Genomic DNA, 17,961 nt, shown 5'->3' on the forward strand with positions numbered 1-17,961 from the left:
GAACAATTGATTTTTAAAAGAACTATTGCATTCAGTATATAACAACGAGATGCAACAAAGGCTTGGCATGGTATACCATTCTAATAACAGATGCAGTATTACTTGGAAAAGTGTCTGTTGGGGCATTCAGAACAACAATAAGCTCTGCATCTACTCTGAAAAATTGTTTTTCCTCAGAGTACAGGATTAGAGACAGTCATAGACAGACCTACTGCACATAGCCACATACACAACGCACTAACTGAAAAAAAAAAAACACACAGACATACCAACAGATGGTCAGGATTGTAGAAATATTGAAAAACTAGGCCATGAGTCCAGCTGACCATTAACAAAGCCTTTCCCCTCTCAAAACTTTCCAACCAGCTTAAAATACCTGTACAACTGTTGCTGGTGGGTTTTTTCAGATGTAGCTGAAAGGTAGCAGTGTGCAGCCTGTTACTCTTTTATAAGGAATAATGTTGCTGCTCATCTTACATATTTATTTGTATTCTTTCAAAATTATGTTTTCACTTTTGACATACAAGATAAAAAGGCTTTTAGGATGAACAGATGTGTATGCCAAATATAATGCTATTATAACATAATAGTGGGTGTGGCCTGCCACAGTGCTGGGAAAGTCTATGACTTTCTTAAACTGGTTTTTGGCACTGTCTCCAAATTCTAGTTGCTTAAATGAAGATCTAAATGTGGCCCTCTCCACACCCTTCACACTACAGAAACACACATTATTGTAAAACAGACACACAGACTCCACTATGACGCCCACATGTATTTATTCCATGACACATTAATGACAAACCAACCACAACCATGGCCATTAAGGGATCTATTGACCCCCATTAACATCCCATTGAGAGCCATATTAATTCACAGAGGACTCATTAGAAGTGTGTGTGTGTGTGTGTGTGTGTGTGTGTGTGTCTGTCTGTCTGTCTGTCTGTCTGTCTCTGTCTGCCTCTGTGTCTGTATTTTGACTTCATTTGAATCTGTGCTGGCTTTTTTTTTTCATTTGACTGATGCCTCTTCATTTGTTCATTTGTCTACTCATTTGTGCGTTGATGTGTCTTTCTTTTGTGTCTGAGTTGTAGCTGCAGCAGCCATTTTTGGCAGAACCATGCATTAAAAAAAACTTAGAACGTGTGCCATTAAGAGCAGCAGCGGATACAGGCAGTATCAGTGCAGGGATAATGATAGCTGGACTGGGCGGCGCGGATTAGCACATGGCTAAGCTTGTTGTGTCCACAGTTTGAGGGACACTCGAAATGAGCACTGCCAGTCTGCGAGCATGCAGGGTGGATTAGAGTTGTGGGGAACCGGTCGAGGCAAAGCCAGATGGCAGAGTGAATGACTTGATAGTTAACTTAAAGGCTGGCTGGAGGGTTTAATGGCTGGCTTGCAGACTGGTTATCTGGACTGCTAGCTGACTGCTGGGTGGCTGAGATTGTTTCATATCTGGCAGGCTGCCTTCTGAAACTGTTTGCTGGCAGGGAAAGGACCCAGTGAGCTCTTGGATTGACAGGTCAGAATGTCAGGTCATAATCCTGAGTGACTGTTACTGATTTACACTGGTAAAATTTGTTGCACAGTACCTTACCAGTGACTCATTATCAAATAGTAATGCATACATACCCTCTAAAATTGGATTCATTATGGTATTAGTGTATATATTAGCAGTGTCATTTCACAGCAAGAAGGTTCTGAGTTAAAGCCCTTGTCCAACCAGTCTTTCTGTGTGGGTTTTACATGTTCTACCCTGGTCTGCATGGGTTTTCTCCAGGAACTCTGATTTCCTCCCACTGCCCAGTGACATCCAGGTTATGCTAACTGGTGACTCTAAATTGCCCATAGTTGTGAATATGTGAGTGTTTGTCTCCATGTGCCAGCCCTCTGATAGACTGGTGATGTATCCAGGCTGTATACTGCCTCTCGCCCAGTTTCAGCTAAGACTGGCTTCAGACCGCTGTGGCTGTCACTGCAGGATAAGTGGTAGATAATGAATGGATGGATGGATGTGATTCATTGTACAAAATGGTGCAGGCTACATCAAAATCTATAAAGACAGTCCATACAAATGATATAAACAGCAATGATGTCATGGCTGAAAAGTAGCATATGGACAGTAACATGAGTATTATAAGTGTGCTAAAATAATTAAACCACTCAATCACATTAGGATTGAGGTTTATATTATGTTAATACTGACACATATTAAGTTGCGTGCACTGGATTACTTGCATGTCAGTCAAAGCTGTAGCCTGAAATCTGTGCAGACTGACTTGTGTTTAATCATAAACCCCCAGACAAAGAGACATAGGATTCACCTGTGTTGACCCTTTAGATACCAACCATTTGAGGTCACCGAGCTGCACTTTGACTAACTCTGTGGTGATATCAGCTCACACTAGTCACCACTAGATATGATTGTGTTCTTTTCATGTTGGAAAAGACTTGGTGAGAATATCTACATCTTGATCTCTGCCTGAATGCAGACTGCACAATGCAGCATTGTGAAGGCAGCGACAAGCCTCATTAGTTGCACCACATCCTGGTTATCTGATCTCCATGCACAGTCTGACTCGTACCACCGCTTGTAAGTTGTGACTCACCTCATGATCAAAGCTGTGAGTGTCAAACTACCTTTCAAAGCCACAATTCTTGACTAGATGATACCAAGGATGCACTGTCATATGAAAGTGGAGACCCTAGTTTGAAACGGGAGCTGTTCTGGTCAGTGTTTTTCACAACTGATTCACTGTGAGTTATGACATTTGTTTTTATGACCATTGTTAAACTGAGGACAGGAATGTGATAAAGTAATAGTGTAGGCATTTTAAGGTCACACAGAGTTGAAAAGGGGATCTAATTTCCCTCCCTGCCTTCTGTCCTTTACTCCTTTGTCACTTTACATACTCTCTGGCAACAAACAAAGTAGGCACAACTCAAGGCTTGATACATATATTGATGTAAAACCTAATAGAGTCAAGATAAATTCTTATACTGTACAAATTAGTTGCTCTCAAGGAGAATATGAGTCCAATATTTGCTCAATTTAAACACTTGTTTGGTATCTACTAAATCATGAAAGAACTATCTGGGTCTTTAGCTATGAAACACCACTATATTCATCAGCTGGCTGCTAACTTTGTCTGCCATTTGTAGCTAAGCGGGTAGTGTCCAGGTTTTAGGGCTTTTGTAATGAAAACAGTTTGCTATTTTATTCAGGTTCCTCTAGATGCAACTTCAAGGCCATTAAATGAAACTAAAATAAAAGACTATCACCTATGTTTTGAAATTTGCTCCACTGCCATGCATTTGCCTTTGGAATATATTTGAAGTGTTTATTGATTTCCTATATGGGATTAAATTACCCTGAACCTTCACCACACTTATGAACTTCTAATGGCTGCATGGAAGGTGATTTAAAATGGCTCTGGTACCGGCCTGCCAAACACAATTCTGCCTGCAATATCCATCAAATTGGTTTCTCAGTTTAACCAACAAGATCAATAGTATAATAGAGTACACACCTTTCTCTCTGCTCATAACCTTGTCTTTTTTCACTTATAGATATGATTTGGAAAAAAGACACACACCAGGATGAAGTACTTTCATCCATTTAGGGCTTGGTTTGTGTCAGAAGTAGATTCTAAAAACAAAGTTTCTCAGATCTCAAGGGGTTAGAAGTGGTTTTACAAGAAGTAAAATATTTTCCTTATAACGGTTTCTGTATTGAAAGAATCGTCAAATCCTGGGCTAAACCTGCTTTTGGTTTTTCCCCAAATGGTGTTGCACAAACTTCAATGACAAAGACATTCGTAGCATAAGGATAACCACCTCAGGCGGAGAAACAAGAAGAAAAAGTCAAAGACATAGCAAAGTCTTCATGACAAGAATTTTATTTTCTTTTTTTTTTATTACATTTTGCATTAAATTAAAGAGTTTTTTTTCTTTACAACATACATTAAGCTGTGAATCAGATGTTAAGGAAGTGGAGAGAATAGGGCAAAAAACTTTGTGACGTCACAATATCTTACAAGCTTACAAAGTTCAAAAGGTTGAGAAGTCGAGAGTTGATTTGCATCTAATAGCAGTGTATTATAAACAAGGGTGAAGGACAAAAAAGGCACACACCAAAGAACCCCACTGTCCACAGCAGCCTCACAGTCAAACCCAATCCAGTCCTGAAAATGTTAATGTTACTTTACTCCCACATCAAAATGCTTGATGCTGTAGAAATGCACTGACAGGATGTGGACATTTAACCTCTGTCTTAGATTTTTTTGTTGTTGTTCACATTCTGTGTGGAAACGACAATTCTCCAAGGCAAGAGCTAATACAACTGAACATTTCTAGACAAGAACTATTTAGTTGTAGATCAGCATTATTCCAGGCCTGGGAAAGTTGCTGGTCCATGCACTTCAATACACTGGAGGGTGTAAACAGGGCATTGTAGTGCCCAGTAACCAGTCTACAATGCAGTGGTATTCTGGAAGTCTGGAGTAAACACACCCCTTCATACTAATCCTGGGTCATTTGCAATTTGAAGCATTAAGTAATCACTGTTATAACTGTGTCAACTGACCTTAGATCGTGTTTCTGAAGAGGCTTCCGCTTTGACCTCATCTATTGCTCATCAGCTGCAACTGAATCCTGCATGACTATGTACACGTATGTTAGTCAGGTCACAGATCCTACATGCCCTTCTCACATTAGCTGTGGATTGGGACGTAGTTGGCTTTCCTCCATTGTGAAACATAAAATTGTTTGATATCAAGAAAAATGTTTACCTATCTACACATACAACATTAAGGGAGTGCTCATTTGATTTAAGTGTTGGGGTGGCGATCAATAAAAATCAAGTACAGGAACTGAAGAAAAAAAAAAGTTCTGATTAGTCAAACTCTCAGCCGCTATTAAGGCCTTGATAGTTGAGAGTTAGTGAAACAAAATAAAAGCTTCTCTAAACTTCCTCAAACTGGGTTTTCTCTTAGAAAAGGGGGTTAAATAAGGTACATTTTTTTTAATGTTGTTTTAAAATGTCAACTTTCTTCACAGGAACCAGCCTGTTTATGCCACTACCTAACAAATGAGTGTTAAGAATGCACACAAGAAGCCTAGCACTGGGTTAGTACGCTGGGTGCTTATGTGTATCTCATACTGTATGTTCGCAATTGTGCTGGTCATTGCATTATTATTGCAGTGTACCAGAAAGATACGCACACATTGGCCTTCTCAAGTAACAGATGTTCAATTGTTCAGTTAAATCTGTCAATTAACCATCACTGCAAACAAACAGACAGCAATAAAAGTAAAAAACAAATATCAGGACTTTTAAATTTTATAAAGTAGAAAATCAAAAACACTCACAACGTCTTCATCGACACTGCCAACACAACATAAAGGGTTGCTTTAAGCGCATTAATGGCACAATCAGAAATCAACCACAAAGATGAGTGTGTATGTGAGTGTATGTGCATGTGTTTATGTGTATGTGTCAGAGAGAAATAATGAAAGAGGAAAGGGAATCCCCCTCTTTCCTGTGTTCCCTCTGGACTGTAAGTGTGTTATGTCTAAAGACCAGAATTACAACAATAACACCTACATTCTTTAATTGCATTTTTATCAAACCAGGGAAATATCATGATGTAAAAAAAAAAAAATTAAAATAAAATAAAAAAATACTACAAGGAAACAAAGTTAACAGCTATTAAAGAAAACATTGTCACTACTTTAGGGTGTAAGGCACAAATTTACATGTGGAAAAATAAGCAGGCAATACAGATGATTTTATCTTTTTTTTTTTTTTTTTTTTTTGCCTGCTCATCTGTGTGACGCTGCTAGAGAAGGTGACACTTTCCAAGATGGAGGCATTGCACCATTTCCTTGCAGCGTCACTTACAGCTTCTTTTTGTATGTGTGTATGCAGATTCCTGTACTGTTGCTGCAGCTGTGTCTCTTATATTTGCAACATGCAACAGTGAGCTTTGATGGCACCGGTAAGCCAGCAACTATTTAGGACAAATATTACCAACTCACACAAAACCACAGTGCTGATTGAAGGGATGCTCACTGAAGTGAAAGGGTGAGATTCAGGAAGTCGTTTTTATGATTGGACTAAAACAACAGAAATTCTGGTCCATTAAGGTAAGAGTCCCTGTCTGGCACAGTTTAAATAAATATTTCCTCCTCTTCACAGAAGTCACATATATCTCAAGCTGCAGGTCCCACTGAGCACACAGTAAGACCTAGTGGACCTTTAGTCATCAAGAAAGTTCTACTGGCTCCAGTTTAATGACTTTAAATAAGATTTTTCTCACACATTAATTCATATTAAAAGATCTCTTCTCTGCCCCCCCCCCCCTTCTCTCTCTCTCTGAGCCTAGAAAGTCAGTCTTTTTTTTTCAAAAGCACTTAATAAAAATAAATACAACAAGCTATTAGTATTAACAGTCATGTGTTATTCAGTAACCAGTACAGTAGCAGATTCTTCTGGCCTAGGCTTTCAGTCAAACCCAGGTAGGACTTGATTGCTGTAACACTGAGAGGCTTTTCACAGTTTCTGACGGAACTCAAATGTCTGTCCTTTCAGTCCGAGCTCAGTCGTTCTGAGTGCCGGCTCACTCAGATTCCACAGTCCTCAAAGTACTGTACAATGTTTATTTTCCAAGCGCGCCGTGCTGTCTTCTTATGTGCTTAGATGAAGAATCAGGTCAGGTCCCGGTGGCTAAAGACACCACAAACAAGTGAGCCACCGTCTTGGATGCTACAGGGTGCCATTGGATGAAATATTCACGCCAAGCATCATCTTCTGTTTCAGCAGCACATGCTCTTATGTCAGTTTACACAGGAACCAGGAGTCAGGTGGAGCATGAGCTCGATGACAGCAACGAACGACAACAACCATCTGTATATTTACATATTTATATAAAAAGAAAGTGTTTTCTTAAAAAAACCGTGTTGCATTTTTCACTGTACTGTACACCAAAAACAATCAGACAAAAGAACACTAAAAGGAGATGCAAGTTGTACAGTATTCCTTGTTTTTTTCTCTTTTTCAGAAAAAAACTTTCACTACTGTCCATTCACATTGGACTGACTGGATAACAGACTGACTATGTGCAGGAGTCACTGGACTTGACTTTTGTTGAGAGTGACACTACAGAGGGTTTGGGAGGGACATCAGGCTTGAGATGTTTAATGCCGGTTCGAGGCAGTGAACCATAGGAGCTCATTCCAGGCTGTCGTGACAGAGATACCCCCTGTGCTGTCATTTGTATGGAGTCCACTCTCTGAGGCGCAGGTGGTGGAGTCTCCACACGGTTGAAACTGTGATGTCTCGCCAGATGGGAGGAGTTAGATGAGTTGGTGTTGTGCTTCTTGAGACCGGAGGATGCCGAAGCAGCAGATGCTGAGCCTTTCCGGAGCCCATAGACTGACGAGTGGACCTCCAAGCGTTTGCCCATCTGTGGGACAGCGGGAGGAATGGTTAGGGAGGCCTCTCGTTGGGGCACACGAGGCGGCAGCACCCCATCTGGATCTACCATGTTAAGGTTGTGGCATGCGTTCTTCACTGTCTTGTACTCCAGAGTGGCCCCCTGGTCGTCCATGACACTGTGGCCCATGCTCAGGTCACTATGGTGGGGCTGCTCCACGTACTCGTGCTGGTAGGACTGCTGGTGCTGCTGCAGATGAGGCTGGAGCTGGTGCTGATGCTGTGGCAGAGGCAACACTACTACGCTAGGTATGTGCCCCGGTGACGCTCTCAGGGGCAGATCTGTAGAGATAACAGGGGAGCCCATTGGTGGCATGTCCTTGGTGCAAGCGTTAATGAGGTTCTGGTTCCTTTCCCACTCACGGCTTCCCCGACTGGGCTTACGACGTGGTTGCATGGGGGTAGATTCAGGGGTTGGCAGAGCAGTGAGGTCTAGGTGGTGCTGGTCTGCTTTTATCAGCATTTTCCCGTTTGTTGTCAGTCTCCCATTGTGCATCAAAGGAGTGAGGATCGCCTCGGGGCGACCGTCTTTGGCCTGTGTCTCAAACAGGCCCGTTAGCTTAGTCACACTGTTCATGGATCCACGGCGGGAGTGGAGATGGTGGTTGTCTTTTTCCTTGTGGCCTGTCAGTTCCATATCTCTCCGCCGGTGGTCACAGACGCAATAAACAATTATGCCAGAGAAGATTGCACCCATGGCGAATGCTAGGATGACAGCGATGGCCAACAAGGTCACGGGAACCAGCTGGTCACGACCCTTCTGGTAGCTCTCACGAATCACACCTGCAGAGAGATGTGGAGATGACATTCAGACTGGCAGAGGGATGACATTGCTACTGGTGGGAGCTTTAGGAACTTTCTGAGAAAAATAGAGCTGTTGGGGATAAAATATTTATTTCTAGACTAACCAAAAAATAAAGAACAATATTGAATTACAATAATTAAAATATACTTTCAGGGTAAAAAGATTAGAGATTTAAATAATTGCATGAAGAACATGCAAATGTGGAAGGATTTATCCAATCATAAGGAACACCTATTCAGAATGGGCATAAATGGTAGCCTGAAGTAGCAACATTCAGTATGTTCTGAAAATCCAATCTTAGACTGAAAATGTGTTTTGGAGCAGCGATTATGATTCACGTGTTAAATCCCAGATAAAACCCTCTGCTGAAATGAAAAAAGATACGAGTGCAGATAAAGGAGCCTGAAATACTCAAACCCTTTCTTCTCATAGATGCAAATGGGAGACTTTTCATAAAGCTTGGATCCAATCTCATGAATCACAGAGAATACATTAAAAAGGCTCTGATTAGGCTCTAAATCCAATGAGCTGTGTCATCAGTGTCTTATGAAAGCAGCACTCTCAAAGACGGGCAAAGACGCGCTCCGATACGGCCAAATAAAGGATAATTCAATAAAAGCAGCTATGAAGCATTCTAGCAGTGGGGGAGTGAGAGCAGCAGGTTGTGTGTAATAAAATGAGGTCAACAATAATTGCATGCACATACACGAGTGTGAACACATGCATTTCCCACATAAACATGCACACAGATGGTAACCTCCAGCCTGTTGATGAATGTAGATGTCTAATGGAGCACTCAGCTCCTTGGGTTAAACACACTGGTCCACAGCAGAGATTTATAATGCATTCACACATGACCCGTGGCCAACACAGCTCAGTTACCACAGACAGAGCATTAGACAGGTGGACTCTATCACGTAAAAAGCTCCCATGGTGCACCGCTGATCTTGATAACGTGATTTAGTTACACGTGCGTACTGCTCTGTTTGTCTGTCATATGTTATGCGTTGTACAGTAGGTACAGGTGAAAAGATGTAAAATACTTTTTGTGGCCTTAGAGATCATAAAAACATGCAACTGTAAAATGTGAATTAGCTGGAAGCTTTTAGTCACTGTGTGATATAACTAGGGAGAATTATTTGAAATTCGCATTTGAATGAAATTCACATTATGCCAGCATGTGTCTCATATAGAGGAGATGGTGTTTTACAGGGCATGTTCTAATCTATGTGGGTGATCTGTATAACAGCTCACAGAAACCAAGTATCTTAATTTACTACAACTTTACACAGAAGACAAGACATAACTGAAAATGGCTATGACTCCATCAACTAATCTTTAGATTTAGTGCTAAAGGTGCAAATATGGGGAGATTTAAATTGCCAAGTAGATTGTTGCAATTGGGTGTTGTTATAGTTTGCTGTTTCTAAAGATCACTCTTGCAGATCATCATCTCTCAACAACTTTCCAAAAGACGCCACAAAATGAAGTGTTAGTTGCAATGATTGTGTAAAATCCTGAAAGGGCTGGGTAATCGTGTTTAGGCTTTTCTGCTCGGCTGTGTCACCAAGGACGCACTCAGAGAATATCTTCTTTCTGTGCCTCCTCAATAAGACATAACACAGACACAGAGACAGCATGGTAATCTGTTCTCATGGAACCGAAATCCAGACTCTCTTAAACTAACATCCATAATCCTCACTCGCTGCAGTCATACTTCATTAGTCCAAAAACATGACTTAAATCCCATTTTCCAAGCCGAAACAAAGCATGAAGCAATGCCTTAGTCTTTGCATTATCTCCAAAGCTCAACCTGGATATAAAAGAGCAGTTGCTTTTGCTGTGATCATCCGTCATGTATTGTACAAACAAAACTTCACTTTTCTCTTAAACAGATGCAGCTCGGCCATACTTCATTTAACGTTAAACAAAAAGTTTAAAAACTTCTTTTCTGGCCAAGATCATTTCTTATCAAGGATGTGCTGGCTATGTAGATAGCGTGAGAAGTGATGAGTGTTATCTGCATCAAGCCTTAAGGTTCGACAAGTGTTATACTGTGGATGGTGTGACCAGATGACCTGCCTGTCGGATGAAACATCTGCTTCCCATCTCATACAGTAACATCTAGGAACAAGTAAGACACCTTTCCTCGCTGCTATCATTCATTTTGTTGACTTTCTTCTGTCCTTGCTTGGGTCTTTTTTTTTTCTCACTTTCTGCTACTTCTCTCTTCAACAGAAACAACGAATCACTTTGCTGACTTTTGTCTTGTTTTAGAGCGTTTTCTTTCACACTGTTCAGCTTCCATATGGTAAGTGTTCTATTCAGTGCAAAGTGGCAAGGCTGTAATTATAACCTCATGGTCTTTGTGAGTTATCATCTCTTGGCAGACACAATGGTGACAGGTGCTGTTTGAAAGCTGCTGGGTTAAACATTTCTGTGGACAAAGAAAGGCACTTTCACTTAAGGGAAAGGAGCCTTTAAAAAAAAATCTTCCAAAACTCCACAATTACAGCTGAGAATGAGAATGCAAGATTGGATTAAATCTAGATATATTCGTCGATCTCACTGTCTGTGACGTTTACATGCTAAAAGAGCAAGACTGAACTGTTATCAGTTTGCATAGCAGTGAATTTATTGCTGGTAAAGGTTAACTTTCTTTGATCAGGGATTTGAATTTCCCATTCAATAACAAAGCCAGAGGGCAGCAGAACTAAATGGGTTGTCCATTCTGGTCAAGGACATGAACTGCGGATCAGAATCTTTGTCTTCTATTTTGGGGGCATGGAAGCTGAAGTTAAACCGTTATTTTCGCCAGTGTTGCATGGTTCTTCCTGTCTGCATCTTTTTTGAAAATCCTTTCATTCTTTTTCTCACGTTTTCTCTGCATCCATCCATCACGTAGGTCAACACTCACACACACTTCAGGAGGGTACTTAGCCCGGGGCCTTGGGTAAAACACAAAAAGGAAGAAATAGAGGAAACTTTAAAGTTTGAAGAATTGTTTCTCATCCTAACATCAAAGAGAATAAAAGTAGCCACAGAGGACACCAGAGCTGTCTCCCTCAAATCACAGGACTTTGGAGATGGAATTAAGGCGGCAATAGTCCTTACTTCTTTTAGAAGCTTTGTGATCTTGACAAAACTTTCACAACTTGACCTTGTATCAAAGTATCAAAGTGTTGCTGAAACCCTCAGATTTTCTGGTTTAGTCTCATCTTGTTGGGGGTTCCGACTAAACGGTGACTTATAATCTTCTGGTTTCAACTCTTGCTTTGCCCCCAGAACGCATCGTAAGGCATCCTGCAGCTTGACATGTCTCTCAATGTTTGAATTGATTTGAATTTTACACTGCCTTGGGCCTCAACATTCAGATATTAAACACATATCTCAGATACTCAGATATTGCTCACTGTCAAAACAGCCTGGGTCGGCAACACTTACTTGTAAATCTGAGACATTGTAATCTGCTGTGACTGGAACCTGTGAATGCTCTCTCTCTTTCTGGCTGTCTGACGCACTGACACACTTACACTCTTTTAATCTCTTCAGAAGCACCATCTGACTTAAGACCACAGAGCTTGTCTTTGTGTTGGTGCTGTAACTTCAAAGGCAGTTAAACATCACAGAGGGGTTATGGGTAGGGCATTAACCTCTGACTACAGGCCATTACACAAAGAAATTGTCTGCAAAATGATAAAAAAAAATTTTTAATCAGAATTAACTGTGGTCACTGAGATGCCACTTGTTAAAAAACAGAACAATGAGCCTTGGCAACCAAAGAACTAATGGAGGAAAAGATGAAGAGGTGCAGAAAATTTTCGGTGACTTACATATACTGTGCATTCATGGCAGTATGAGCTTTAGAAACATATTGTTTGCTTTCAGGGACTTGCTTGTTGTCGTCTTTTAAAAAGGACAGTGCTACTTAATGATGACAGCAATTCATTAGGTTCTATTTAATCCTCAGTTACAATATTATCCTATTAAGTCTAGTGTATGTTTGGGTTCAAGAGGCACTTGCATTAATGGTGTTGTTCAATATTAAAGCATTCGTCAGACAATCCTGAATCAGCGCTCTGCATACTGATGAACCAGTTAAGGTGTAATTAAACCCCTAATTACATCATTCCGCACCTTAGGTATTAACACTGATGCACTAACTTATCCACCTCTATGCATGCAAACTGTAGCTTCTAATACTCACAGGAAATCATCCTAAATTAAATGTCCCTGGGAACAATTTTCATCAGCTGTTCGATGCCTTAAATTGACGATAGTACTGTTTGTTTTTGATGGGTTCTAAAAGACTCTGTCTAACATGAACAATACAGCCACAATAATTATTCCACTTATTTCTTACATGTTGAGTAGCTCCCTAATAGCACGTGGTTACTGCACATGTTGGAATGATAAATCCCAAATTCTAAAAATGTGAATTTGCCTGTGGAGATAAACAGTGGCTTGAACTCCTGTGTGGCTTTTTGTTATAATCCTGTTTGTTAGTACTCAGTCTTGATGAGTCACTGTTATACAGATGGTGACTCACTCAAGTGTATTTTATCATGCTTGACAGCTGAAAATGTGCTGCAAGCTTCTGACTTCTATTGAAATCTATGTGTGCACTGATATGTGTTGTATTCTACCCGTTTGATAATCATTCAGAGATGTATTCGTGCACAACAGGTCCTACAAAGTTCTACCAAAAAAACAAAGCCTCAGCTTGTACCTACTGGAAGAATGGCTCACTTGTGGACTTTGTGAACGTGGTCATTTATATTCCGTTCCAAGTAGGGTTAGTGTTAGGCTTGTTTCAAATATACAAAGGGATGAACTGCTGTGACATGAGATTCGGTCTGACACAGTCAAAAAGACAAAGCTAAGCTTTTGTATAAAGAAGCAATGTTTATAGGTCTTAGTGAAATGCATAACCATAACATTTCCATAAAAATGGAAAAGCAAGAAGCAAATGTATGCAGACAACAAAGGCGGTCCGAGAGAACAATACACTAATCAGTGGAGGAAATTATGGCTTATGGTTTGACGTCAGTCAGGGAAGTGCGTAACATCCAGGGTAAACATTCAGTCCAGTGTTTCTGTCATGATTCATAATGACCTGCAAATAAATTATCTGGTAACCAAGAAACATTAAAATAAAACCCTGTAGTTAGTGTAACAATGAAGGTGAATGACAATGAATATGAACTGGAGGATTATTTGATTTAAAAATGACCATACATTATATTTCTTGGCCACATTTGAGTCTTTCTGCCTTCAGTTCCAATTTGCCAACTTTTAACCCGAGCCCTTTTTTATGGGATTAACCTAAATCCTATCATTCCACTGCAAAGACACACTAACATTAAATTTCCCAACTTGCTGGCCCTCACAAGCTCCCGAAAAACTCTGTGAGCCAAATAGCCTACATCATCTGACAGTGAGCAGAGTTCATGTTAAGCTAAAGCCTCCATTACCTCAAATCGTGCCAGCTCACCTCCAGGGGATAGCAATTTGAAAGGAGAGCTGTCTCCATAATAATCAGACAACCAGGAAATCCTTTTATTCTCACTAGTGGTAAAAGAAACACATCTGACAGTAGAACTATCACACATTATCACTGTAATTATCTAATGTGTCATAGTTCTACTGCATTTAGACCACATACCAGAAAAAGCTACTAAATGAGTGATTGCTCCAGTGTGCGGTAGTTGATTGATTTGGTTTGCAGAGCAAATATAGGGATCGGGCAGCAGCTTAACAGACACCGCCTGACTACACAAATTTACTTTTTTGTGCTTTTTAACAGTAACAGGCATAAATGTGTTTATCAGTAGAGCTAAAATCAAATCCACAGGCCTGTTCTCCTAGAGCTGTGTATCTGGACATAGTCAAAGTAATGAAGGGTGAATTTTGTTAGGTTTATACTACTTTGTATGAAAGTGTGAAACCAGGTTGTAAACAAAAACATGCTATTATCGCTGCTATTATTGGATTTATTTGACAGTTTCCCCTATAACTACAGATTGACATGGCATCCACAGTAATGAAGGTGAAATGCTTCCAGAAAGTGAGGTGAACTGTAGTGCTATCAAAACTTTTTGGCATAAAAAAAGAAAAAACAGTGCTGTATCCCTTTGTGAGCAGGGTCATACTCTCCCTCTGTCATGCCCGCCTCACCTTGGCACACAGGTGTCAGAGAGCTACCTACAGCTGAAAATAACCCTTGCAGAGCAGCTGTCAGACAGTTGGTATTACCATGAAATCCTGACAGGGAGGAAAACCATGTCTCTCAATAAATTGCAGCAGCTCTTGTGTAATAGCAAAGAAATATTGTAAAAATGCCACAGTGTTGTTCTGGAAATACATATGACGAAATATGGTGGTTCTCGTGTTAAATCTGCTGATCAAGTTGAAACTCAAACCTTAAAACACTGTTTCCTCTTCAGTAAACAAACGCGCATGAAAATTGATTTCGTACATCATATGACAAGAAACACAAAACATCTCCTGCCTCCGGGAAATTACATTTATAGTTTGCTTTCCCAGTTACACTGTTGTAAGAAATTTTTGAAAGTGCTGCCAGCATTTTTATCTAGTATAGAAAGACTATGTATATACACAGTTGCAAGTTTATTAGTTGGTTTTAGGTAAGTCTAATGCAGTCTAATGCAATATTCCTAAAATAAATCCTCCCTCCATGACATTGATAGTGTTCAGTTTTCATTGAAACTGTTTTAGGGATTGTATGATTATTCCAGAGGGTGTAGCTTATGCTGCTGTTGAACTGCATTATACGAAGTGGTGTTTCTGTTACTTTATGGAAACAAATTACAATGAAACAAATGTTGAAACAAATGTGAAAACACATCGAAACAAATGTGATGGACAGAATAACAGAATCAATAATGTGGTTTGGTTATTGTTATAAAAGTGAAATAGTCCTCTCTCATGTCATTTTCAATATTAAATTCTGACCACCATTTTTCACGTTCAGTGGTTTAACCAAACCTAAAAAACAGTTTAATCACAGGAATGAATACTGTAGTAAAAACTAATGAAATGCCTTGTCAGGAAAAATTTTTGCTGACACATTTATTCTGAAAGTTTTGCAATGTACCGATGAATGAATAGCTTCATTATATTCATAAAAGCATAATGTGGTTGGTGTTACATTTTTTTTATAATATACTTGCTGTTATTAAATGTTGGTAAATGTAATTTCTAGGACACAGAGTTGCACCATATGTCGTTGTAGGTTTTTGTTTTTGAGCTCAACACTATTGTAGCCAAAATGAGTTGAATTAGCTGTGTAAATATAAAATACAGAGCATAGACTGTTCAGGGTTAAAACTTGAGCCCAGTAGGAAGATTAATGACGGAGGGGGAAACACTGTTGCTCACTCTGTTCAGCTACAGTATCTCACCATCTTACATCTTCTCTTATTCTCCTCTCTTCCATTTTGTTCACCACAATCTTTCAGCCCGTTTGTCTACCTTTTACCTCTTCACTCTCTCCCTTATAACCTTTACTGTTTTATTATTATCCTTTCTGTTTAATAAATCCTTATCATGCGTGTTCTTTTTCTCTCATACCTTCTCCCCTCCTTTATTTCCCATGTTTCTTCCCCCACTATCTCTCTTTAACCCTCCTTCCTTCCACCTCTCCCCTTTCCTTCTCCCCTGGATAGCTGCTATAATGAACCCATAAATTGGAGCAACACAGTGGTGGCTACAGGTCGGGGCTGGGGGAGGGGGGGATGTAAGTAAGGGAGGGGGAGTTGAACCTGACAGAGGGAAGGAGACGGAGGTAGAAAGAGGAGAGAGACTGGAGGGGAGGGCAGAGCAGAGATTCATTCTTGCAGACAAGAGAAGAGATATGACTCCAGTTTGAGAAGAGACAGGCTACAGGGGGAGAGAAGAGGATGAGGAGGAGGTGCAGAGATGGAGGAGGAAAAGAGACAGAGAGAGCCAGGGGGAGGGGCATTAGGGGAGGTGGCTCCATAAACTGGTTCAGGAATTAATTTGCACTAGGTAAGGTAAAGCCTTGGAACATGCCATCCCAGTCAGATGAGAGGTCCTGTGGAAGGGAGACTGATCACAATGGCAGCAGATGGTAAAAGGTGGCAGGGTTGGTGGTTTCAGGGTAAGCGATGGAAAGCGAGGGGAGAGGTATATGGTAGGGTGTCAGAGGTGGGAAAATATAACAGAGACAGATGAGGCCCGGACAGACAGACAAACACTAAGCTCAAATGTACTGTGAAACACAAGCGGCCACCTGGCAAGTGCAATGGCCCCACTGGAATGGCAGATAATGAAGCTGCTGGGTGCTAAATATCATCAGTGTGTGGATCCTCATCACTTTGCAGCATTTCTAATTATTCTGGTAGTGTTGAGCTAATACATATTGGCAGCACTGTAATATTCATTAGCAGATAAGATTCCACAGTGTCTCAACTGCAAATGAAAAAGTTGGAGAGTAATTGTAATTTCTTTTAAATCACAAACAAGCTGGCAAATGACTATCCTAATACATTCTCACTCATTTTTTTACACAATTTGAGAAATTGATGGAATAGTTAATTGGTTATCTCTTATTTCTCCAGTAAAACTGGGCACTTGGATTTATCTGTGTGGCATTAACATGAAACTAAAATGACTCATTTCCTTAGTTTCTGAATCCATAGTCATTTCTCATAAATGAATTCAATTTTTACTTTCACATATGCAGTTTGCAAAGTTTTCACAGTACAGTTGACACCTGAAGCCAATAATACTGAGGGCGACAGGAAGGAAGAGGAGGCAGGATGGGTGGAGTGGGAAATGAATACTGTTGACTGTGGTGCTCAATTTGCCATGCTGAAAAGCATTAAGCTGCATGGAGGCAAAACTGTGCTTAATACCATCAAAGCAATCAAAGCAGAAAAATATATAAATAGCAAATAAAAAAAAAAAAAGACAAAATCTCAGACCAAGCCATGCAGAATATCAAGAACTGCTCACAAGAAACCAGCACAACAAATCTCATCAGAGCTGACTTTCAGAGAAAAGAAAAATACTGCAGAGCTGAAATTGAAATAGAACTGATAAATACTAAAACAAGCTGCAAAGGTGTCTTATAAAATCATAACAATAAGAATAATATGATCATACAGAAAAAACAGCAGGAAGCATTGTTTTGAGGTGAAGCCCTGTGCAGTTACCTGAGCATGAGACACCCACTTTTATCATTTTATCATTATTTTATCAAGACAGCCTTCTCAAAGTTCAGCATTCCTCGACATTTATTGTGCAGCTCGGGTAACGTCACACCTGCTCAGGTAAAGGCAGCAAGGGGAATGACAGCATGTTGTGATGCTGGCTGTAGGCATGCTGTCTGAAGTCTCTGCCACCATTGTACTTTGATCTACCTACTGGTGCCGTACTGCTTCCAGCTGACACGAGGCAGTCACCGCCACGACTCTGAAACGTGTGTTATGGCAGTCTGAACAGACCTAATGCCTTATGTTCGTCAGTATTTTATATTAACATTGCTTTGTGGAGCATCGCTAAGTATTACAAAATATATAGTACTTATAAGCACATATAGCTGTTCTGTGGGGATTTCTAAAATATCTATCTATATCTATGAATCTATAAAGACTTTTCCAACTGTTCCACAATA

At 40.2% G+C, this 17,961-nt stretch overlaps 1 protein-coding gene across 2 annotated transcripts in view; it reads right to left on the reverse strand.

The window, feature by feature from the left end:
* Positions 1-3,883: 3,883 nt before the first annotated feature.
* Positions 3,884-17,961, reverse strand: part of sema6a (sema domain, transmembrane domain (TM), and cytoplasmic domain, (semaphorin) 6A) — a 99,556-nt gene continuing 85,478 nt past the window's right edge. For both annotated transcript variants that reach the window (XM_026321316.2, XM_026321315.2), the window contains one exon: positions 3,884-8,278. In XM_026321316.2, the coding sequence (XP_026177101.1) occupies positions 7,116-8,278 (1,163 nt within the window). In that variant the 3' untranslated portion in view covers positions 3,884-7,115. The remainder of the gene's footprint in view (positions 8,279-17,961) is intronic.

Source organism: Mastacembelus armatus, chromosome 9, assembly GCF_900324485.2.
Source record: "Mastacembelus armatus chromosome 9, fMasArm1.2, whole genome shotgun sequence".
Classification (NCBI taxonomy): Eukaryota; Metazoa; Chordata; class Actinopteri; order Synbranchiformes; family Mastacembelidae; genus Mastacembelus; species Mastacembelus armatus.